This window comes from Lepidochelys olivacea (genome assembly GCF_965140295.1).
Source record: "Lepidochelys olivacea isolate rLepOli2 genome assembly, chromosome: 10".
In the NCBI taxonomy this organism is placed as follows: domain Eukaryota; kingdom Metazoa; phylum Chordata; order Testudines; family Cheloniidae; genus Lepidochelys; species Lepidochelys olivacea.
The window spans coordinates 50,337,519-50,363,543 of record NC_140420.1 but is presented as its reverse complement, the minus strand read 5'-3'; the positions used below and the strand labels follow the sequence as shown (position 1 = coordinate 50,363,543).

Below are 26,025 nucleotides of genomic sequence, written 5' to 3'. Positions count from 1 at the left end.
CAACAATTTTGATTTTTCAGATTATTTTCTACATTGTCTTCTTTCTAATCAGAGTCTTCCTTCCTTTGCACCATCCTTCATGTTATCACCGAGGCATGCGCCATCAGAATCTCTGCTGTGACTGTAAATTGTGATGTTAAACACACTGACTTGACGGTGGCTGGCTAGTTTAGAGGGAACAACTGTCTTTACATGCACAAATCTTGACATTGAGGAAAAATGGGGAAAGAAAGGAAAAAAAATAGGGAAAGGAATGGGACCCTGCAAAATCCACAACTAAAACTCTTCCTGAGTACGGTGGGGAGCTGTGTAACACTATTCTTCAAGATGCTCACCTCAGTGTTCTCATATCAGTTTGTAGGCCTGGGGTCTGATTTTATACAATATATAACAGTCTTTAAACATTCTACAATACAATTTTTTATTTGCTTACAACAACATGGTGGGATTTATGTTACACCCTTTTTAATGCGTGTTCTGAATAAGTTTATAATATCCATATTTTTCTTTTTGTCTCATGTTTGTGTGTGCCTGGTAAGTGTTACGATTCACTAGGGGAAAGTAGTCATCTGAATCACCACAGACTGTCATATTTTTGAGAAATAATTTTAGCCTAGCTAAACAAGCAAAATAAAATAATCTTTTCAACAGAAGCTCTGTCATTGTGGTCTAATATTGCTTGACATAGCTTTATGGAAACTCACCATTAACAGTACCAAGGTGCATCACAATTTTTTAACAATTATGATGAAAGTCTTATTCAAACTTTAAAACTGTGTGGGCTTAAAAAGTTTATTACAAATGATCTTATTCTAAAAAACCAAGAAAAGTCTAAATGAACTCTAAATTGAGTCAAATCAGGATAAATTCATTAAAATTTTGATTAATTCAAAAGATGCCTCAAGACTTCTATTTATGAGATTGTGTCGTCTGTAGTAATTTGAATAAGTCACACTACAAACAGAATAAGTTATTTTATTACAAGATACATAGAAGATAACATTTTCTCTATTTGTAACCTAATTTCAGCAGTTTTACAGTGCAAGAAGTACACATCATAGGGTAGAACCTACCAAAACCATGACATAGTATGTAAATGAAATAAACAATTTTCAAAATTAAAAAACAGAGCGTTAAAGTATCTACAGTACTTAAGACATAAATAGTGCAAATTATATATATCTACAACATAAGTATTTAGAGTATCTAGAAGTTTCCAAAACAGTTTCTTAAAGTATGTAGTTAGCACAAATTGCTTAACATTAACATATTAGATGTTTTAAAAATCGAAACAAAACGAAACACTTATTTTTTCTCTTTTTTCAAGAAGAACTGTCGTGCTTCTTCCCAGGCCTGGCAAGGGAATCTGTTAGACAGCTCAAGATAATCTTGGGAAGTGAAGAATTTTTCTGCTAAAGAGAAAACATAAAATTATCAAACTATTCTCTCTTAATATGGTAATAAAACAAGAATAAAAAAACCATGGGCAATTCAACTTGATTTGCCTCTTTTACCTCCTATAAACAAAGTCCTTAAAACACAGAAAAACAGTTCTACGCCACTATAGATGCATTATTTTTTGGTGAAGGGAGCTATCCTACCTCAGTGAAGTAATGGCAAAAGACTTCCTGTGTCAGTCTCTCTGTTCCAGCTAAGCTCTGCTCCAGACATTAACTGGGCTTTAGGCACCTTTGTGCTCCCTGTGTTTTGGGACCAGTCAGGCAACTTTGAGGTTGCCCTAATTTGTCACTGGCTGCCAATTATTTTAATGGGGTTCCATGAAGGTGAAGAGATCTGCCCACAGGAAGCTCATAGCAAGATCAGGAACTTAGGGCTCTATCTTGCAAACTTTTAGTACTCCTTTCATAAGTACTTGCCAGTGAAGTCAATGGGACTACTCATGAAAGTAAAGGTTTGTAAGATCAGACTCTTCAAGTACTGTAAATGATCATAATTCAGCTTCATGATACAATGGAACTTGCTTTTTATATTGAATCAAGTAGAATAAAAGTCCAACCTTGTTTATTTAATGGGACATTATCTTTGAAGTTTAAAATGATATACTTAAAAAAATAATCCTGATTATGTTGTTAATCATACCGTAGACTGTTATAATTGGAATTAGTCTGGAAATCAAACTCACCTGTCGCCATGTATTTTGCCTTTCATTCAGTTTGGACAATGAAAATAAAATAGTTCATTTTCTCTTTGATTTTTAGTTTGTTTCACTTGCAGGTTCTCATGCATAAACACAATGCTGTAATGTCTGTGTTACAAACACTGCAACAAAGTGTTTGTTTCAAATCAAACCAAAAATGTTTTAATTGATATTAAAAAGTATCATGAAACTGCTAAAATATTTGATTTTGTAAACATTTTTTAAAAACTCAAAGCCTTAATTTTGCACCTAGACTGCCTAACAGTATCCTGTTAAATGTACTGCGATGTGCTAACTGGTTATCATTGTGAATCACTTCTTGGTGGCTGAAATAAAAAAAAGACTATAAAAGGGTCCACTGTACTGTATGCTGAATATGGAGAACCCAAAACGAGCTCCTGAGTCACCAACACATCTGAATCTCAAGCCAGTCTACTAGGCAATGGCTATCTCAGATGAACGTCTTTCAAAATTTTAGCTTGCAGTGGTTAATCATGTCCCACATTCCAAAGGTATTTATAAGAACAGGAAAAAAAATGCAGTAACCTTTTACAAACGGATAGAGTGCTTATGCAGAAAATCACAGGAGAATATTTTACTCATCGTTTCCGGCCATTGTCTGGGGGGCTATTGGGGTGCATCAAAATGTTCATGTGGTTCCAGTGACTTAAAATCCCCGAATAGAGAGCTACTAATGTGAGTAAATGTATGCATATGTGTAAGTGTTTGCAGGATACACTAACACATCACACTGCATTTAACAATATCTACATTCTGAACTTCTGATGCTATAAGCAGTAAAACTACAAGTTACAAGTCATGTAAATAAGTAAAGCTAATAGAGTGTCCCTAAATCTGTGATGTCATTTTGTTGTTTACTGCATTTTTTTTTATTGTGAGGGTAGATACCATGAGCTAATTCCAGTAAAATGCAAGATCATCCATATTTTTGTTATGTAATCGCTAATTTGGTAAATTTCACTGGAGACATACCCCTTTGTTGAGAAGACTGGTTATCTGTTTGGCCTGAACTCTGTGTGAAATCCTATAAAAATAAAACAAATGTTATTTAGTTTTCAGATCTACTATATGAAGAAGTAAAAAAGATATGAGATTTAATTTTTCATAGTTACAAGAAAATAAAATTCTTCTAATGAAACCTGTGAACGAATAAACTTAGATCTGTTTGTTATAAAGAAATAACAAAATTCTATTCAAATTTAAATCATATTATATGCAGTTGATTTTAACAACACTTTCCAGAAAAATGCCTCTATTTTGTGCAAGCAGAATGCCTTCTTATGAAATTAGAACCACCTCTTATCATTATATGATTTTTAACTTTAACAAAACTCTAGCTACTGCTGCATTTCTTTAAAACAGAAGCCTTGTCAGATTTATATTTTCTACTTTGTATAATATATGCTTAAAGATTTCTTCAGTTGTCACTCACATATTACTAATGTTTATTATCTCTACCTAGAGACTGATCCTGATCTCATAGAAATCAATGGGAGTTTTGTCACAGATTTAATTAACTCTAGATTGTACAATAGCAATATATCATAATAAAATCTAGGTGCCCAATCCTGCATACCATGTGCCCTGTTTGTAGTCTTTTGCTTACGTAGGGCTCAATCTCACACCCAATGAAGTCTGAACTTTGCCATTGATTTCAATGGAAGCAGTCTCATACCCATAAGTAGCCAGTAGGATTACTCACGTCAGGAGTGAAGGCTTTCAGGATTAGGCCCTTCATTTAAGTATCTGTCTAACATAGCTGATATTTTTGGTTCATGCTGATATATTATCTGATATAAGAGCAATGGCTTATCAAATTATGTATATTCAGTTAAATAATATTTTGATCTATTTTAACACACTGCATCCAGATTTAGAAACAACAAAAATAACTAGGATGATGTAGAGTGTGGAAAGAATTCTGTTTCTGGGGTGATGTTAAATGTATAACTGTAAAGTCTGATTGAATCATTTTCCTCTTCTGAGTTAGCCTTGTACACATTTCTAAAAAACAACTATATTTTAATGATATATTTTTCACGATATATATTTGTATATGTTGTCAAATATTCAAATAACCAGAAGAATTTCTTTTTGCATTTTCTAGCACAAAGGATCCCGTTCTCTCATGAGGTGGGCAGATCCTAAAGTCCGAACTCAGATAAAACTCCCATTAAAGCAAATGGTAGATTTACCGAGTAAGGACTGCAGAGTCTGTCTCCTGGTGAGAGTAAGTTGACACATAAATACAAATGTAAATCTCTTATTTCCTTATTGATATCTGAAAATTCCTTGACTCTTACAGTACTTATCATATGCTTTAAACATTTTGGGCCAGATTCTCTGGTATAAACTGTCATAGCTCCACTGAAGTCAATAGAGCTGTGACAATTTGTACCAGCTGAGGATCTGCCATTAGATTTTTAATTTTGATGTCAAAACATCTTCTAAAAACCTGTAAGAAATCAATGTGCCGTTGGCATTTGACTTCAAATATTCCTATGAACTGCAAATCAGGATAAATAGCACCTGAATTAATATTTAATACAGTAAAGATAACCTTTGTAATTTTATTTATGCTGTGGTTTCTTGATCAGAAACCATCACCAATGCCAGTCTCACTTTTACAGTGAGAAAAGCTAGGTAAATAACTTTAATTATGAAGATCAGATTAGTGTCTGGAGTTATTTCCCCCCCCCCTTTCTGGTGAGGAAACTGCAGTTTGTGTGTGATGTTGAACTTGTGTTTCTTAAGCTTTGTAAAAGGCAACTAGAGATTTCATATAAGCATATTTTAATACTTTAAAAAAATAAAAAATGAATTATATTTTTATATGCATACAAAATGAGTTGGTTACAAGAGGAACAATTTTTTAAGTGTTAAATTCTAGTGTTCTTTGTAACAATTATGCAAAAATTCTGAGTATTCAAAATGATGAAAATATAAAGTTACAGTACACTGAAAAGCTTGATGTCATCTGAAGACTTTTTAATAATTTTTTAGCTTTTATGTACTCTTCCCAAAATATATCCAGTCCAGATTTGGAAAATTTGGAAAGCTTTTGAAAAAAACCCAACAACTTAATTTTCTCCATTCAATTGGTCATACATCATCAGCTACAAATAATATTGCTTTATCAACAATTATAACTTTCACTTGACTGCTACAGAATTCAATCTGTTCAATCAATATCAAAATAAGTTTTTAGATTAAAAAATCAGAATATTTAGTTAAGCTGCATGTACTTTTTAATTTGAAAATAGTTAATAAATCTTTTTCATATGTATATTTTTCATAATCTGATGAATAAAGCACAGAACATCAGTTTACAGAAAGAGAGTACAATCCTGCAAACCCTTGTTCATGAGAGTAGTCTCAATTAACTCAATGGTTTACACATGTAAAGACTGCAAGATCAGAACCATAATATATATTCTGGTATTTTTATTTGTGTGTGTGCGTGCGTGTGTGTATATATATACACATATACATACACACGCATGCACAAAGGATTGTTAAATTCTCTCTGCTAATCTGTTGTACACAGCATGTAGTTGTGTATCTATCTGTAAGTAGATGCATTATAGAAAACAAACAACACGTGTACAGTAAAGTATCTTCCTTAAAAATCAGCATTTTAAAAACTGTCTAGTAATAGCTGCAACTAGTGCACATTTCACCAGCATGTCCAGTCACTTTAATGAAAATAGAGTCCCACATGTGACAGTGAGAACCCAACTACTTAGAAAGCTTTTAGTACTATAAGAAGCCTCAAGTACAGAAATAATCTGTGGTTTGAAAAATAATTGGAAGATGTCAAAGTGTTTAAATGTTATTTATTTGTACTATCTAAAGTGAATTAATTTCATATGCACAGAAAAGACCAAAGTATTGTAGTCAGATTGTGTGTAATTGTACATCACTGGAATATCTACCTGAATGAATGTGGCAAGTAAAACACAACTCATCTCCTGCTCCAGAATGATCTTGTTCTGAGGGTTATTGTAACAAGCAGCTATTAGCGTAGGAAAGAGCACTTTGATTAGACGAGGGTCACTGAAATACTGGAAAGGCAACTGGCATAGTTTCTGCAGCACCGTGGGGTGACGGCCAGATTGTACAATTACCTGAAAATACAAGAGTAACATAACATTAGAACACTTGTGCTGTCTGCTCTTACTTTTACATTAACTGGCAGGAGTTTGGAAACTATAGTAACTAAAAGAACATGGTTGAGAAGAAAATGTTTAGTGAATGCTAAAAGAAAAGCTTCAGAGGATTTAATCAAAATCATTTCTATAATACAGTATTATTTCCATAGCAGCACAAGAATGTAAGGAATATTTGACTATAAAGCATCCTTTTCTTGCATAATTAAAAAACAACAACTAAGCAAATAAAAACAGTTATTTGAAGTCTACTATACACCATTTAATGGTGCTGTAAGAGAGACAAAGAAATACCACAAAGAGACTACAATAATTTACAAACACACACTTTTAAAATATAATAAGCATGATTTTTGAAAATAATAAAAAGATCACCAGTAATGAAATAACCCTTATGATGCACGTTCATCCTTTACTAGAATTCTCTCTAGCAATTATAAAAGACTATGTTTCATCATAGATGTCTGCTACACATTCACCCAGGCTCTGAAAAGAAAAGGTGATTGTAAATTGCACAGCAATGAATTTCAGCAAGTATAGACTCAGAAAGATCCTCCCATCTGTACTTCTTATCTCAGTTTCTATCAGTGCCATTGACTCTAAAAGGAGAATTGTTTAGATAAATGGAACTGTTGTCATGAAGCAGGCTAGGTTTACAACTGTGTACATCTTAAGAAAAAAAGCAATGCCATTAACGGTATCTTGCAGGGGAACCATCCTAATTTACTCACTAGTCCTACAAAGTCTTGATGATAAACTAAAAAATGTCAAAATCAGATCTGTTCCAAGTAACCTTGATGAGACAATTATAATACGAAAGAGCTGCTTGACCCAAAGTTGGCTTTTCAGTATAGGAGGAAGCTCCTATAAGGTTAGGAACACTGTAAAACTTAAGGTCATGACTGTAAATTGTACTTGGAAAAACACAATTTTACAGGTACACACCCAGACAGGACTGCGTTCAAATTAAAACCAGAAGGACAGAAAGAAGCAGTGGAGACCACAGGAACATAAATTACAGGGATTTACAAGTTTTCAAAGCACTTTTAACAATACGTTAAGAACACACTCTCAGTTGATAATGCAGTTTGGTTTAAGAACAAGATCAACAAAGTAATAGTTCACATTTTTTAGTTCAATAGCCAAAAAGACATTGAAAACCCTTCAGAGAATACTGATAGGAATGCCTTAATTCTCTTAAATCCAGGAGGAAGTTTAAAAAACCCAACCAAATATGTGACAATTTAGCATGCATTCAGACATTGCTCTCTCAAGAAAAACATTATATGCATTATCAATAAAGCACCAGGATGAATCTATATTTTATCAGCTACAAATTCTGTAAGCAAATGATCACCACTTTTGAATGTATAATTACGGTTTTCAACTAGCTATTTCAATATTTTTAATGTAACTCCGTATTCTTCTCTTTTAAACTCTACTGCTATAAGAGTAATTAATTCAAAAATTCCACCATAGGCTGGAATAACCGCAACTGATACAATTCTGACTCACGGATGACAGAACTCTTTGGCTTCCTGTTAATGGCTATTGTACGTGACAAATGGGCAGGAAAAGTGACTTCCAGGGGACTTCATTTCTCATCCTACAATGCCAATTCTAACTAGCTATTTAAAGAATGTACGGATAGTTAGCAACCTCTTTCCAAAGTAGCTCCACATATAGCTACTGCATTCATAGAATTAATATTTAAACATCTTTTTCTTTTCAGTTTTAAGGCTGGGTTACTATGTAGGCATCACAAATAAATGCATTGAGCTAATCTACTAGAGGCACTGATTATTTTAAGTCTGGCATTTATCACATATGGAATCAATTTAATGATTTTAGTTCATTGTATCCAACGTGGCTGATAAAACTGATACAACCGGGAGTATGTACTCTGAAGAAACCAACAAAAGAATTAACCACTTATTGAAAAAGAACAACAAAAGTACAGCTTCTTCGTTCAGTGAATGCAGTAAATAAAATTCAGCATCTGATCTATAACACTGAACAGTAAAGAAAACAAATCAAAACTTCCCTTTTACTCTCCTTTATGACGGTTAAGTAGAGTTTCAACATTAAAGTTAATTTCTTTCTCTCTTTTTTTAAAATAGTAATATCAGATCCTCACTTGCCTCTCTTTTGTACGATCAGAGTAGTGATGTAATAAGAGGCTGTAACCTGAGCTAGAATTCCCTCTTCCCACAATTCGGTAAAGAAAAGTGCTTATTTTTTCATTGTCGATCTGAACCGGTAATTCTCCTGTAACTTGCTTTTCCTGCCACTCCTCCTCCAGCTTGCTGAGCATACACTTGTCACATTTACTAAAATCCACAATTCAGCAGGCCATTTCTATTCAGCAAAGCACTAAAGCATGTGCTTAAATCCTATGGATTTAAGCACATACCTGAAGCTAAGCATCTGCTTAAATACTTTCCTGAACTGAGGCCTAAATATCAAATCAGTAAAAGCGACATTACTTTTATACCCATTTTTGGCCAACTTAAGCCAGTGTGTAATTTACAGCACTTCTTATTAGAACTAGTAAAAATAATATTTTGCAATTTTTTGTTGAAATTTAAAAAAATCATAAAGCTCTACTGCTTACTTCACTGTTGGACTTGTCCCAGAGAACTGCCATGGGAGATGCAGCTGCTTACCTCAAGTTGTATTTTGGCCCAATACATAAATAATTAGGAAAATAACCTGGTAAAGAGATGGACAACTATTGCTTACATACACTGGCTGAACCACACTCACAATGTATGCAGCTACCAAGGAAGAGAAAACAGTGATGAAGTAACTATTTAAAGGTTTTTATATTGCATTTTTGTTTGTCTACAAGTAAAATAACACAGCTAAAACTCGTAATGTGAAGCTCAATGCACACTAGTGAGGAGTTCTCAGCTACATGTTAGAGCTAAAGGCCCCCGTATGGGACTCTCATGCTTGACATTAAGCACATATTTAACTGTTTTCCTGTGTAGGAAAGGACTTACTCATGCCCTTAACTTTAAGAAGATATTTAAATGGTTTGCTGAATTGGGGCCAATGGCACAGTCCACTCAAAAGTTAAATGTTGTTAAAATTAGGCGCTATCTTCCATCTTGTAGAGTTGAAGATAACATTGTCATATAAAATGAAACTTAGAACTTACTGAGAACGCAACTTAAAAATGGCACAAAATATATGAATTATTTCTTATGCATATGTATTGTCATAATATTCTTTACAGGTCCTTGTGAGATGTTTTCATTAATATCTGTATCAAATCTTTGGTATTACAGCAGGTGCACCAGTTTTGCCTGCTACATACATAAGGCTGAAAAATAGTTTCCATTTTAACATCCTTTTTTCACTTATTCTTAACTTTCCGAAACATTCACTTTGAAGACTGACATTTTTCATGTTTGGTCTCTGCCTGAATTTGCAACCTTCCCAAGAGCAAACTGGTGCTAGAGTTCTCTGTGAGTTCTAGGCAGAAGGCTGATGTGATGACCACTTCCTATTTCCTCTCCTGTTGAGCAGGCTGTGTAGGGTGACCACACTTTTAAAAATGGAAAACCTTTAAAAGGCAAGGGACACCTTTCTTGCTATTGTCTCCAGAGGCTGGGGAGGCAAGAGGTCTGGCAGCTAGACGAGGGTTAAATTGAGAATACTTGTCACTAGTGTGTGAGGGAATTTGGTACCTAGGAGGGTGTGTCTGATCTGATCTATGCTTTTCATTGGAAGAAGGGGTCATGTATGAGTTTGGCAGTTAGGAAGGCCTTTGGGAGGTGCCTACTTGTGACTGTCCCTCACTATCCCACCAACTGACCTTTCAGCTTCCTTCCTGTCCCAACAGCATCCAGTGTCTCCAGTAACCTAGTGTCAGGCATCCCTCCCTCACTTACTGGTGAATTCTGCACTTCCTGGGCCCTGGCTGCACTTTGCAAGCGCTGTGCAACAGTGAAGAGCCATCCTGATCCTGAACTGGTGTTTGTGAAGCTGACCTTTCGGGAGAGCACAATTCTGACGCCTCTAGATGGCAGCCTATGCCATCTACCTTTAATGCCAGCCTTGTTATTTTATCCTGATTACATGTTAAATATGACCTAAGAGGGTAAAGAGAAAATTAACATATGCAGTAGATCACTATGAAACAGTGCAGTGTCTGAAATGCAGTGTTACACCAAGAACTATCTAGTTAAACAAGATGCATTTCCAAATACTGTGCTGAGAAAGACATGCAAGGAGGTCTACTGACACACAACCAGTTCATTCACAAGAATCCAGTGGCCACAAGGAACACCTGATCTTTATAAAATAGCATGCCTCTGCCAACAGTTCATTCAGGATAATATTTACTATACAAATATAAGATATTACTTAATAGCTTGTTGTACAATATAGATAATTAGAATGCCAAACATAAATGTTCCTAGGTATGTAATAGTTAAAACCGGTCTAGAAGTCTCCGCCTTTCACAGCTGGATATATTCTAAAAGTGAAAGACATGTGACAGTGATATGCTACACAGCATTCTAAATATTAGGGAAGGATAATCAAATCAAGGAATTGGAAAAAAAATTGTAATTGCCCCCTCCCTGTGGGATGGAATGGCAGCAAAGAAAACACAAGGCTGCCCTCACAACATTTCCTCCTAATTCCTCTGCTGAGAGAGAGGCTTTTCCCTTTCACAGAACTGGCAGTGGTTTGGCCCAGAGATCTGGGGTACTGGTGGAGAGTAAGGTCATCCACACCACTTCCTGGACTCTGCAGCTCTGTCTTAGATCTCTGTTGAGACAGGAGTGCCAACAGGGCTTCCCTTCCCAACGCTTGGCACCCTCTACCTCTTAAAGGAAAGTCCCATGTGCAGAAAGGGCTCTGCTCAGAAGTTAATAACCATAAGGCTCTAATAGCCCCTGAGTGGACTTTCCCCAGGACTGTGGATGGGACTGGTGCATAAGTAGCCCAAAGCTATTTTCCTTTTCTGTATGGATTTTGGAGCGCACAAAGAGCCCAGACACAGTCCTGAAGGGGCAGTTGACCTACTTGTTAGAATGGGCAGGAACATATCCATGTGTGGATCTATGGGGAACCTTTACACAGAGAAGCTATAACAAGATGAGGCTCCCTATTTTGGCCAACTGCCCAATCACATAATGTTTGGTTTAATCAGTCTCTATATTCTTTTTGATCACACAAAATAAAATTACTACTATGCACATATCTATGAAATTGAAGCCAGAGGAACGCATGTCAAAGCAGTATTATGACATCTTCATAACAAAAGGGATTCAGCTCTTTTGAGTGGAGTAGACTAACAGTTATATCTCAAAGTAGAAGATAAATCTCCTGAAGTGGTATTTTAATTTTATAACAAAAGCTGTGAAAAGGATCCTCTAATCTTAACAGCCATACAATTACAAATAAGTGGCCAAGAGGCATAAATATTCCATGACTGACAAATATATTTCTCATTAAACAAACTAAAACTTTGCAGTCAAAGCTACAAATCTGCAGAATGAATGTATGTAAATACTGGGAGAACAAAGACTTGACATTAGCAACTTTGAGTTCAAGATAGTGATTTATGTACTAGATAAAGTCTACAATATCATCTGAAGTTTTAAATATCAATGCATACTATTAAATTAACATCTTAAAGTACCAGTAACTTAATCAATTGTTTTGAGAGGATTTACATTTTTTAACCTAACAACAAGGATCTTTGGTGACAATCCAAAATTCTTATTTCCAAATGGTAATAGCACATATTTTATGTTTGTCTAGAGTTGGGGGAGGAAAAAAAAAAGAGAGAGAGAGAGAGAATGACAACGATGACTAATTTAATTTAAAATTTTGCCAGAAACTTTTAAACAGATTTAAAGAAGCTTAACTTCAGTTAAGATCACAGATTGGTTTTTAGTGTCTCCAAGCTCACACACTAAGTACTGTAAAAAAAATTATTACAAGTAACAAAAGGACAATGCAGTCTCAATCACACTCTTTTCTGGCCCTTGTATACTGTAGAAGTTGAATCTTGGATTACTGTAGAGTAGAAGAGCTGATTTTTAAAGGAATATTTAGTTTACTCCTTGTGATGGATTTAGGTTTGGTTTCTGTGTCTTACACAGACATTTTCAGTTTTGGAAAGGTATCATTCATGTCAGTTTTTCTGGCCCATATCCAAGACAAAAACATTGGAATTATCTTTTAAAGAGGCTAATTAATTGTCTGATTAGAGGCAGTGGCAACTTTTAATGTGTACACAAAGGCAAAACAAAATGTGAAAGAAAGTACTGAACAGATTCAAACAAGTCAAGTTCTCAATAAAATACATCGTCTTTTGCAAGTCATTCTCAGTAGTACAAATCTCATTGTTAATTATTATTTGCTGAGCACTGTCTGTATGTTTGGAGCTCTACAAAACATAAAAAAATAAACTGTCGCTGTCCCAAAACGTTTGAGTATTAATTAAAAAATATTAACTCATGTTGAATTATTTGTTCTTCTGTTAAAAAAAAATTGGTCACTATGCTTTATGTTAAAAACTATGTGGTAGAAACCTGACAATATGCTGTCCTCCTTCATAGTCAGAGAGCAAATGAGCTTTAAAGACTAGTCAAAGGAACAACTCCCCAAAGCATTTGATTTTAATTAGTCAAGTTGTGTCCCTATCTATCAAAGGAACTCATAAGAACATAAGAACGGTCATACTGGCTCAGACCAATGGTCCATCTAGTACAATAGCCTGTCTTCCAGCAGTGGCTAGTTCCAGAGGGAATGAACAGAACAGTGCAATTATTGAGTGATACATTCCCTGTCACCAAGCCCTAGCTTCTGAAAGTCAGAGGTATAGGGATACCCAGAGCGTGGGGTTGTGTCCCTGACCACCTTGGCTAATAGCCATCGATGGATCTATGCTCCAAGAACTTACCTAATGATTTTTTGAACCCAGTTATACAAATTCCACAGGTTGACTGTGTATTGTGTGAAGAACTACTTCCTTGTGTTTGTTTTAAACCTGCTCGTTATTAATTTGGGTGACCCCTAATTCTTGTGTTATGAGAAAGGGTAAATTACACTGCCCCATTCACTTTCCACTCCATTCATGATTTTATAGACTGGTATCATCTCTCCCCCCTTTAGGCATCTTTCTTCTTAAATGAACATTCCCAGTCTTTTTATTCTCATGTGGAAGCTGTTTCATCCCCCTAATAATTTTTTTCCCCCTTTTCTATACCTTTTCCAATTCTATTCTATCTTTTTAAGATGGGGTGACCAGAACGTCACACAGTATTAAAGGTGTGGGTGTACCATGGAATTATATAGTGGCATCATGATATTTTCTGTCTTATTATCTCATAATGATTCCTAACATTCTGTTAGTTGTTTTGACTGTAGCTGCACACGAAGCAGATGTTTTCAGAGAATTATCCATGTTGACTCCAAGATCTCTTTCTTGATTGGTAACAGTTAATTTAGATCCCATCATTTTGCATGGATACTTAGGATTATGTTTTTCAATGTGCATTACTTTGCACTTATCAACATTGAATTTCATCTGCCAGTTTGTTGTCCAATCATCCACTTTTGTGAGGTCCCTTTGTAACTCTTTGCATCAACTTTGGACTTAACTATCTTGAGTAATTTATTATTGTCTACAGAACTTTGCCACCCCACTGTTCACCCAGTTTTCCAGATGATTTATGAATATGTTGAACAGCACAGATGCCAGTACAGATCCTTCAGGAACCCTACTATTTACCTCTCTTCATTGTGAAAACTGAAGATTTATTCCTACCTGTTGTTTTTTGTCTTCTAAAGTTACGATCTATGAGAGAACCTTCCCTCTTATCCTATGACAGCTTACTTCGTTTAAGAGCCCCAGTTGTGGGGCCTTGTCAAAAGCTTTCTGAAAGTCCAAGTACATTATATCGCCTGGATCTCCCTTGTCCAAATGCTTGTTGACATGCTCAGAGAAATCTGATAGATAGGTGAAGCATGATTTCCCTTTACAAAAACCACACTGACTCTTCCCCAACATACTGTGTTTCTCTACGTGTCTGATAATTCTGTTCTTTACTATAGTTTGGACCAATTTGCCTGGACAGAAGTTAGTCTTACCAGCCTGTAATTGACAGGGCTGCCTCTGGAACTCTTTTTAAAAATTGGCATTACATTAGCTATCCTCCAGTCATCTGGTACACAAGCTGATTTAAGCGATAGGTACATACCACAGTTAGTAGTTATGCAATTTCACATCTGCGTCTCCTCAGAACTTTTGGGTAAATACCACCTGGTTCTGGTGTCTTATTACTGTTTAATTTATCAATTTGTTCCAAAACTTCCTCTATCTGGGACAGTTCTTCAGATTTGTCAACTAAAAAGAATGGCTCAGGTGTGGGAATCTCCCTCACATCTTCTGCAGTGAAGACAGATGCAAATAATTCATTTAGCTTTTCTGCAATGGCCTTATCTTCCTTCAGTGCTTTTTTTGCACCTTGATTGTGCAGTGGCCCCAGCTGTTTGGCAGGCTTCCTGTTTCCGATTACTTACTCCGATGAAGTGAGCTGTAGCTCACGAAAGCTCATGCTCAAATAAATTGGTTAGTCTCTAAGGTGCCACAAGTACTCCTTTTCTTTTTGCGAATACAGACTAACACGGCTGTTACTCTGAAACCTTAAAAAAACTGTTTCTGTTAGCTTTTGCATCTGTAGCAAGTTTCTCTTCAAATTCTTTTTTGGCCTGGCTAATTTTATACTTTTACACTTGACTTGCCAGAGTTTATCCACCTTTCTATTTTCCTCAGTAGGATTTGACTTCCAATTTTTAAAGAATGTCTTTTTTGCCTTTTACTGCCTCCTTTACTCCGTTGTTTAACCAGGTGGCATTTTTTTGGTCCTCTTACTGTTCTATTTTATTTTTTTATTGATTTGGGGTTTGCCCCTATTATGGTGTTTTTAAATAGTTTCAATGCAGCTTGCAGGCATTTCATTCTTTTAATTTCCATTTAGCTGGCTTCATTTTTGTATATTTCCGCTTTTTGAAGTTAAATGCCATATTTTCCCCGCTACAAGCATGTTAAATTCAATTACAATATGGTCGCTATTACTGAATGGTTCAGCTATATTCACCTCTTGGACTAGATCCTGTGCTCCATTTAGGATTAAATAAAAAATTGCCTCTCTCCCTGTGAGTTCCAGGACTAGATGATCCAAAAGCAGTCATTAATAGTGTCTAGAAATTTTATCTCTGCATCCTGTTCTAAGATGACATGTTCTCAGTCAGTAAGAGAATAGTTGAAATTTCCTGTTATTATTGGGTTTTCTGTTTTTGTAGCCTCTCCCATCAACCTGAGCATTTCACAATCACCATTACTATTCTGGTCAGGTGGTCGGTAGTATAAATCTACTGTTATATGCCTATTATTCAAGCCAGGAATTTCTATCCACAGTGATTTTAGGGTAATTTGATTCATTTAAGATTTTTACTATATTTGACTCTATGCTTTCTTTCACATATAACCCCACTCCCACACCAGCACAACTCACCCTGTAATCCCAATATATTTGGTACCCTGGTATTACTGTGTCATTGATTATCATCATTCTGCCAAGTTTCTGTGATGCCTATTATATGAATATCCTCATTTAATACCTAGCACTCAAGTCCACTCATCTTAGTATTTAGACTTCCAGCATTTGTATACAGGTACTTATAAAATTTGTCAACATTTAGTTCTCTGCTTTCATATCATGTAATTGAATGGGACTCTTCTACATTTGACTGATTCTCCTCAGTACCTAGCTGTACTTTATCAACTTCTATCCTTTCCTCTTTGCCAGGATATATAGTATCCCTTTTAATAAAACCTGCTCTAAGGGATGTCTCATATGAACATCATGTGCTCCTCTGCACCTGTGTTGGCTTTCCCCCAGCCCTTAGTTTAAAAACTTCTTTACAACCTTTTTAAATTTACATGCCAGAAATCTGGTTCTGTTTTGGTGTGCGTGGAGCCCATTCTTCCTGTATAGTCTTCTTTCCCCAAAGGTTCCCCAGTTACTAATACACCTAAACCCCTCCTCCCAACACCCTTGTCTCATCCACGCATTGAGACCATGCAGTTCTGCCTAACTGGCTCTGCACATGGAACTGGAAGCATTTCAGAGAATGCTACCACAGAGGTCCTGGACCTTAATCTCTTACCTAGCAGCCTAAATGTGGCCTCCAGAACCTCTTTCCTGCCTTTCCCTATGTCATTGGTACCTACATGTACCATGACTACCGGCTTCTCCCCAATACTGCACATAAGTTTATCTAGAGGTCTACAACTTTCACACCTGGCAGACAATTCACTATGCGGTTCTCCTGGTCATCACAAATCTATCTATATTTCTAATAACTGAATCCCCCATTACTATTACCTGTCTCTTCCTAATAATTGGGGTCCTCACCCCTGGAGGGGTACTTTAGTACGAGACGACAGGGTATCCTCACTGTGAGATAAATAAAATTTCCTATCTTCTATGCCACATACACAAAATCCCATTCATCTTGGTATGTAATATCTACAATGATAATCCATTATTCCAGGTCCCTAAAATACAGTGTTTTGGCATTTTAACAGAGCTAGTCTTTGGAGATGCAATCAGACCAATGTCACTTGGATACTGTATAATGCACAGGGGGCCGTGATAATGGATTAACCTAAAACATGAAAATGTACTTTCTTGTTATTACTTCTGTTTGATTTGGGGGGCTTGGTGAAGAAATGGCTACATCTTAAACAAGCTGGGAGAATATGCTCAAGGTATTGCAAAATGTGTTTGTGTACTTGGGCATTTCCTGCAGCAAATCCCATAGTTGAGGTTCTGTTCCAGTTTTCATTCCAACTCCCCTTTCCTTATAACCTTTTCAGTTGCTCATAACTTCCCCCGAGCAAACTCCTTTTGGCCTGAAATCTTTTATGATTATTTTAGTCCCAAGATAACTTACTTAAGAATGTTTGAGGAAACTTGGTTCATCCCTTTTTGAATTGTGTGTGTGGGGGAGAAAATATCCCCCTTCCTTACATATTCTGACTGAATTTTGTCCTGGTGTAAGTAAAAAATGGCTAGGAAATTCACACTTGGCTCCTTCTTTTATAACCCTCACTGAGCAGATGAAAAGTTTGACAGAATTACTGTAACATAAGGAAATAAGAAGGGAACATAAAAGAACGGTCTAATGCAGAAGTCTAAGCAGTGGTTTGGAAAGCTTTTACACCCAGCTTTTAAACTGACTGAGGGTACAGCTTTTTTTTAGCTTGATGGGAGAAAAATGTGCTGATGTTACAGTATATTCCATAGATATTTTGTATAAAATGCATTACTTATTCTTGTGACATGGAACTAACTCTCCAGAAATATATCTTTCTCAACAAAATTTCACTCCATGTGAAATGAAGCATCAAAACGTTCTCTTCTACTTGAGTGTGTTCTTCTGCCACAATTTATTCCCTGTTCAGATGCAACTCTCTTAGCAGGAGCTCAGGCTAAAAAGCTAATGGATCTAAAAGGGCACCACTTGCCATTTTCAGAATCTTATGTGAGTGCTGTTCCAGTCCTGAACATGTCCATTATAAAACACTGGACCTTTACTATTACATTGTGAATATGGAGACTATTACTATTTCCTATTTATTTATCATTTATATAAATGTCAAATTTTAATCTGTATAAAGGAGTTAATAATTTTACTAAACAGGAACTTAAATACACTGCAGCTATTCTTTCTAGTTTCACAGTACTCCATCAAACGGTTAAATGCTTGGGTTTTATGTCAGGTTATTTACAACTTTGTATAAGAAATAAGTCTTTATATTAGTAGTTCAGTTTCTCTTCAAAGTTAGATCTGCATTATTTCTTTGCGCCTATATAAACAAATCCCATGCTGCTAGCATTTAATCAGCAGAATATGTCACCACTCAGGCTCTTCTTCTGTTTTAAGGTCAAGCTATTTCCCCCCTGTTTTGCTAACTCCACCATTGGCAACGCTCTAACCTCTAAACAAATGTTGTAAATTTTTCTCTAACATTTATCATGGATCAGAGTACTATTTCTATATTGAAAACAGTATTCAGAATGTATTCACAAGGTTAAAAATGATCATTTTGTTTATCTGAAATGTTTAGTTTCTTAAAATAAAAATGTATGCTTCCAAAAAGAATGGTAATTAGAGAACACAAGAGCTCAGAAATAATATTAGTTTTGCTATGACCACATTGCTAGCATTTTCCTTTTTGGGATAGCTTTAGGGTTTTTGGTCTAGCATGGGTATATAACTGATGGGAGAATTTGGCCAAACACAATAATAATCCCAAATATTTCTATCACTTACTACAAAGGATAGTTATAAATTTAGAAGCATATTTAAATATGTAAATGTATTTATCAAACCTGATGCAAACAAGAAATCTAGCTGAACATATAGGTTCAATATGTTCCTAATTTAAAATTTTAATACATAGGCAAAAATGTGTTAGCCTAAAAGATTTATTAAAAGTTATGTAAGTAGTTGCTTTAATATTTTTTTCTTATAACAGATGAAGAACTAAAACAGATGAAATTCAGGTATGAGTACAACATATAGAAGTAACAGATATTGGAAAAGATTAACTCCATTACAGCATAAAAAGGTAGGAGTTTGCAATATTCTCAATGGAAAAAATTCAAGGATGCCTTGAGGCTCTTTGGATGTAAGGTTAGCATGTGCCTGGATCAATGTAGTCTATTTTGAAGCAGAGCTACTCTCGAAGGTCTTGTGTGGGTGCTATGAGAAAAGTAGTGAAACTACCGGGAAGGTTAATGTGAACTATTTTCTGGCCTGAACTTATCTACTCCCATACAGTGTGTTCATATTTTCTCTTCTTTTTTTGTGAGCTCCAAAACAGTAATATGACATTTCTGCTTAAACATAAAGAATATCACACAAAAATTTTCTAATCTTTTTGAATGTGCTGATTTAGTGCTTTCTCAGGTGAAACAGATTCCCCTTCAAATTTTTTCTTCTGCTTATACTTCTCGGATGAATGTTCAATATGAGCAGATCCTAATTAGGGTTCATAATCATTATTCAACATTCATGCTGAGTTATCTTAGTCATTTCAAAGTTTATTTATTACTCTTTAAATAAATGCATACTTCCTGTGTCTCATTCACAACATAATCTTTTACTCCAGTATTTGTTCACATTTAACTCTGTGGTCAAAGCTGAAAAGAGGTTTAAAGGTTTGAGCTGGTTCATTCAGAGACTTGTAAATTCGTAATAGCAATAGATGAATATGGTCCTTTGCAAGTTATTTTCACCTGACTGAGGTGTGTACAACTGGATAACCAGCCACTGATTCAGCAACTTACAGAAGCACATGCCTAACTTTAAGCATGTGAGAAGTCTCAACTACTCATGTGCTTAAAGTATCTTCCTGAATTGGGGCCTCAGTTTCTTAACCCAATCAACTTCAATTTATACAGCACTAACCCACAGGCCAACACACTGTAACTGTTAATCAGATGAGAAAGTTATCAGAAACAAATTCGGACATGCTACAAATCAAACTTATCTACAGAAATACACGTATACTGTGGCATCAAATAATAAGGATCAATGTGCAATGTCTCAAATCCATATATTTGAAAGAAAAAATTGAAATGACTGACATATTACCTCTTTTATCTTTAGTTCTACATTATCTTTGAAGAGGTCATCATCAAATTTAGATAAAATCTACTACTCTTCCTCCAACTCTCTGACCTACCTGATTACCTCAAAATTGATTAACAAGAATTTTGTCTTTATACATATTGCACCTATATGTTTGCCACTGGTCTCCAGTTTTGTCTAAGACTATTGGAACTTAGGTGCAAAAGGGCTCCCGAAAAACCTTTATATTTGAGCAGGACTTACATATTAAACTTCCCTATTTGCTCAAGGTGTTATTCTATGTAATTATAGATATATTTAACATCTCAAAATGATTGAGGATTTTTAAAAATTTGTAGCTCACGGAAAGGCACATTAATGTTTAGAATGACTACTGATCTTTTTTTAAATAAAACTATGTTTTGCAATTCCTTCTGTCTCTATTAACTTGATAATTTGGTGGTGTCTGAACACTACAGATTGTGGGGTTTGGGTTAAATAGTTTGACTCACATATAGCATGTAGCCACTGATTCTTTCAAATATGTGTTGAATTGGTTTGTGTGGATGGGAAATTCTGTACTGGTAGTCATTACTAGTAGTTCAGATGTAGTATGCTGCAGGTAAGGAACTGGATCTCATTTAAAAAAATCCAAATGTGGATGCTTGGTCAGTTGAAAAACAACACTCCAACAGCTTTCACTAAAATACCAATTATGTGCCTGAAAATGTGGCTATTTATGTCCATTCTATATCCTACTACCTACTCTGTATTGTCAAGTGTTTGCACACTGGCTTGATGGACATTAGAGGATCTTTGAAGCATGCCCTTTTCTGCAACTTAATTTGGGTACTGTATCTGAATTAATGACATATTGCTGAATTTGGGATGGGTTACATGACCTCAGGTTCCATTTTCTTTGTTAAAGGGAAGGTCCTTCAAGACTGTAGGAGGACTGGATAGCTCCTGTCTACTCAATGGCCCTGATTCACCATGATCTTGTGTAGTAATTTACACCTATACAAAGTAAGTGATAAGAAAGGTCTAAAACTCTACCAGTTCCCATTGCTACAAGGACACATACAGGTAATATATCAATGTAGGCCTCAACTATGTTGAATGATGATTAGGAGAAATCTGTACCTTAAAGAATCCCTTGGAAATGAGATCTTACAGGTACCTAATAAATATTTAAGATAAATCTGGACCAAAGGATGATACAATATTCAAATTCTAATAAAAAGTTGACATTCACAGTTTGAGTCTTCTCTCATTTACACTGGTCGAACTCAATTGACTAGAATGGAGTTACTCTTGACTTAAATTAGCGTAAGTCAGAGGAGAATCAGAATCTTGGTCTTCAAGAATTAAATCTGATTATTGGAAGAGAGTTCTTCCATCACACTTGGAGAGATTCTCTAGAGGCAGTTGTTTCCCAACCAGTGGGCCACAACCCCCAGAGGGTCATAGAAGACAATCAGGTGGGTGGCAAAGCACTGAAAATTTTATCACAATCTAAAGCAAAGAAAATCTTGCTCTCCCACTCCCCTCAGACCCTTACCCTTCAAGGTCAAGTATTCTCCGTCAACCTCTCAAAACACACACAAATAAATTATACAGCATTATCATTGTTATAAGGGAGACATTTTTGACTTGTACTTTTATAGTAAATGTAATGTGGTTGTGAAAACGTTTGAGTTCAAACAAGGGGTCACCAACCAGTAACAGTTCAGAAACACTGCTCTGTATGTTATATTATTGAGATGGCAGAAAGAAAACTTTAAGCTGAAAATAAGAAAATACACTCTTCTGCCATGAAAGGTAAATTATCATCTACCAGTAACTAAGTTTAGTCACAGAGTAGCAAGACTTTTCATAGTACTCACCTAGATGACATTATTTTTAACTTATATTTTATAATTAGACTTGGCAGGATTTGATTGTTTTATATGAATGTTTATTTTTAAGCCTTTTTTCCTATATCTACCAATTAAAATTTTCACAGTTGCAAAAAAATATTGGGGGTCAGGCAATAATTATTTAACGACGGCAGACAATGAGTCTCAAAAAGTTAAAGCTTTATAACCATTAAAACTTGAATTGTTAACATCACATGTCAAAACATACACCGTAAATAGCCTTAAATCTAACTCTAAGAAGTTCTCAAGCAGCATTTTTCTTACTTTGACTATCTGTAAATTTTGATTATTATGGAGGGAAATACTTTTCCATTAGTTTGTATGTGAATGTTGAAATTGATGTTTATAAACATTTACCGATAAAAAGCTAATCTTTCCAAGCCTATTTATAATTCTCTCTCTATTTCTGTACAATTCCAATAAAACATTATTTTATTTAAGCCTAGTGGAATTGGGTCTGCAGACTAATTTGGGCTGTAGCAGACTGACACCCCTAGAGAAGTATCAAAATACTTTGGACCCTCAAGGAAGACAGAGAGGAATAGTTAATTGCCTGAGTACGAACACAGAGCAGGCTGTTGTCTTTCTTTCCAAACAGTGCACAGCAGTGCTGAGGGGAGCCACTGCGGGTATGGAGAGAGTTGAATGGCTTACATTCTATGAGGCTATTATAGGAGAGTTCCCTCACACACTAGGCAAAACAGATGATGGCTCTCAGCAACTGATTAAAGATTTACAGACTTCAGACTTTGTTTTAACTTTTTGTGTGAAATTTAATTCTCATGAAAATGAAGGACTGATACCCTTGGTTAGAGTCAGACAGAGTAAAGACAAGTGTCATGCAAGCTTATTCATACATCTTTGCCAAAGTAGCTCTATCCTGACTGGCCAAACCCATCATATTCCAGGATTGGGTCTCGGCTGAGAAGAAACTGCCTATTAAGCAGAATCATGCCAAACTCTGTGGTGTTTTTTTTGACATGGACAAGTGTCCACTAGGGAATAAGCTGAGGCCACCAAGATCATTTTATTTCTGACCTAAGATTAGAACCTAGTCCTCCAGAGACTAGTGGATTAACTCAAGGCTGTGCCCAGCCCCCTTTTTCACCTTAGAATTCTGTCCAACTTCAAGATTCAGTTAGGGGCTACATTTTTAAGGCTGGAAAAAGTAGTACTTTTCACCATGTCAGTGCCTAAGTTTATTCTGGTTTCAGAGTAGCAGCCGTGTTAGTCTGTATTCGCAAAAAGAAAAGGAGGACTTGTGGCACCTTAGAGACTAACCAATTTATTAGAGCATAAGCTTTCGTGAGCTACAGCTCACTTCCTCAGATGCATATCGTGGAAACTGCAGCAGGCTTTATATATACACAGAGAATATGCAAACAGATGGACATCGTACCAAAAGGACTGAAGGTAAAAAATCCATTACAATCTACATACCACACAGACTATGCTGACAGCTTGTGCCACACGCTCTCAAAGAAACTGCGGAATCACCTGATCAACATCCTCTACAGCAAACAGGGAAAGATTAAGAATGAGCTCTCAAAAATGGATACTCTCATAAAAAACCAACCTTCCACACAAACTTCCTCGTGGCTGGATTTTACTAAAACTAGACAAGCCATTTACAACGCACATTTTGCTTCTCTACAAAAGAAAAAGGACACTAAACTTTCTAAACTACTACATGCTACAAGGGGCCACAGCAATGGTTCCCTCAACCCACCTAGCAATATTGTTAACCTATCCAACTATACTCTCAGCCCAGCAGAAGCAGCTGTTCTATCTCGGGGCCTCTCCTTCTGCCCCTCCACCCCCACGAACATGATACAGTTCTGTGGTGACCTAGAATCCTATTTTCGACGTCTCCGACTCAAGGAATATTTCCAAAATACCTCTGAACAGCATACTAATCCACAGAGGTCTCCCTACCAACACTACAGAAAGAGGGATTCTAGGTGGACTCCTCCTGAAGGTCGAAACAGCAGACTGGACTTCTACATAGAGTGCTTCCGCCGACGTGCACGGGCTGAAATTGTGGAAAAGCAGCATCACTTGCCCCATAACCTCAGCCATGCGGAACGCAATGCCATCCACAGCCTCAGAAACAACTCTGACATCATAATCAAAAAGGCTGACAAAGGAGGTGCTGTTGTCGTCATGAATAGGTCGGAATATGAACAAGAGGCTGCTCGGCAGCTCTCCAACACGAGTTTCTACAAGCCATTACCCTCTGATCCCACTGAGAGTTACCAAAAGCAACTACAGCATTTGCTCAAGAAACTTCCTGAAAAAGCACAAGATCAAATCCGCACAGACACACCCCTGGAACCCCGACCTGGGATATTCTATCTACTACCCAAGATCCATAAACCTGGAAATCCTGGGCGCCCCATCATCTCAGGCATTGGCACCCTGACAGCAGGATTGTCTGGCTATGTAGACTCCCTCCTCAGGCCCTACGCTACCAGCACTCCCAGCTACCTTCGAGACACCACTGACTTCCTGAGGAAACTACAATCCATCGGTGATCTTCCTGATAACACCATCCTGGCCACTATGGATGTAGAAGCCCTCTACACCAACATTCCACACAAAGATGGACTACAAGCTGTCAAGAACACTATCCCCGATAATGTCACGGCTAACCTGGTGGCTGAACTTTGTGACTTTGTCCTTACCCATAACTACTTCACATTTGGGGACAATGTATACCTTCAGATCAGCGGCACTGCTATGGGTACCCGCATGGCCCCACAGTATGCCAACATTTTTATGGCTGATTTAGAACAACGCTTCCTCAGCTCTCGTCCCCTAAAGCCCCTACTCTACTTGCGCTATATTGATGACATCTTCATCATCTGGACCCATGGAAAAGAAGCCCTTGAGGAATTCCACCATGATTTCAACAATTTCCATCCCACCACCAACCTCAGCCTGGTCCAGTCCACACAAGAGATCCACTTCCTGGACACTACAGTGCTAATAAACAATGGTCACATAAACACCACCCTATACCGGAAACCTACTGACCGCTATTCCTACCTGCATGCCTCCAGCTTTCACCCTGACCACACCACACGATCCATCGTCTACAGCCAAGCTCTGCGATACAACCGCATTTGCTCCAACCCCTCAGACAGAGACAAACACCTACAAGATCTCTGTCAAGCTTTCTTACAACTACAATACCCACCTGCAGAAGTAAAGAAACAGATTGATAGAGCCAGAAGAGTTCCCAGAAGTTACCTACTACAGGACAGGCCTAACAAAGAAAATAACAGAACGCCACTAGCCGTCACCTTCAGCCCCCAACTAAAACCCCTCCAACGCATTATTAAGGATCTACAACCTATCCTAAAGGATGACCCAACACTCTCACAAATCTTGGGAGACAGGCCAGTCCTTGCCTACAGACAGCCCCGCAACCTGAAGCAAATACTCACCAACAACCACATACCACACAACAGAACCACTAACCCAGGAACTTATCCTTGCAACAAAGCCCGTTGCCAACTGTGCCCACATATCTATTCAGGGGACACCATCACAGGGCCTAATAACATCAGCCACACTATCAGAGGCTCGTTCACCTGCACATCCACCAATGTGATATATGCCATCATGTGCCAGCAATGCCCCTCTGCCATGTACATTGGTCAAACTGGACAGTCTCTACGTAAAAGAATAAATGGACACAAATCAGATGTCAAGAATTGTAACATTCATAAACCAGTCGGAGAACACTTCAATCTCTCTGGTCACGCGATCACAGACATGAAGGTCGCTATCTTAAAACAAAAAAACTTCAAATCCAGACTCCAGCGAGAAACTGCTGAATTGGAATTCATTTGCAAATTGGATACTATTAATTTAGGCTTAAATAGAGACTTGGAGTGGCTAAGTCATTATGCAAGGTAGCCTGTTTCCTCTTGTTTTTTCCTACCCCCCCCCCAGATGTTCTGGTTTAACTTGGATTTTAACTTGAAGAGTGGTCAGTTTGGATGAGCTATTACCAGCAGGAGAGTGAGTTTGTGTGTGTATGGGGGTGGGGGGATGTGAGAACCTGGATTTATGCAGG

At 36.8% G+C, this 26,025-nt stretch overlaps 1 protein-coding gene across 4 annotated transcripts in view; it reads right to left on the bottom strand.

Moving 5' to 3' along the window:
• Positions 1-959: 959 nt before the first annotated feature.
• SCAPER (S-phase cyclin A associated protein in the ER) overlaps positions 960-26,025 on the bottom strand; it is a 348,781-nt gene continuing 323,715 nt past the window's right edge. For 3 of the 4 annotated variants that reach the window (XM_084641327.1, XM_084641329.1, XM_084641330.1), the window contains 3 exons: positions 6,115-6,306; positions 3,152-3,203; positions 960-1,412 (listed from right to left, as the gene is read on the bottom strand). In XM_084641327.1, the coding sequence (XP_084497453.1) occupies positions 1,306-1,412; positions 3,152-3,203; positions 6,115-6,306 (351 nt within the window). In that variant the 3' untranslated portion in view covers positions 960-1,305. The remainder of the gene's footprint in view (positions 1,413-3,151; positions 3,204-6,114; positions 6,307-26,025) is intronic. The other variant, XM_084641328.1, reaches the window with a different exon arrangement.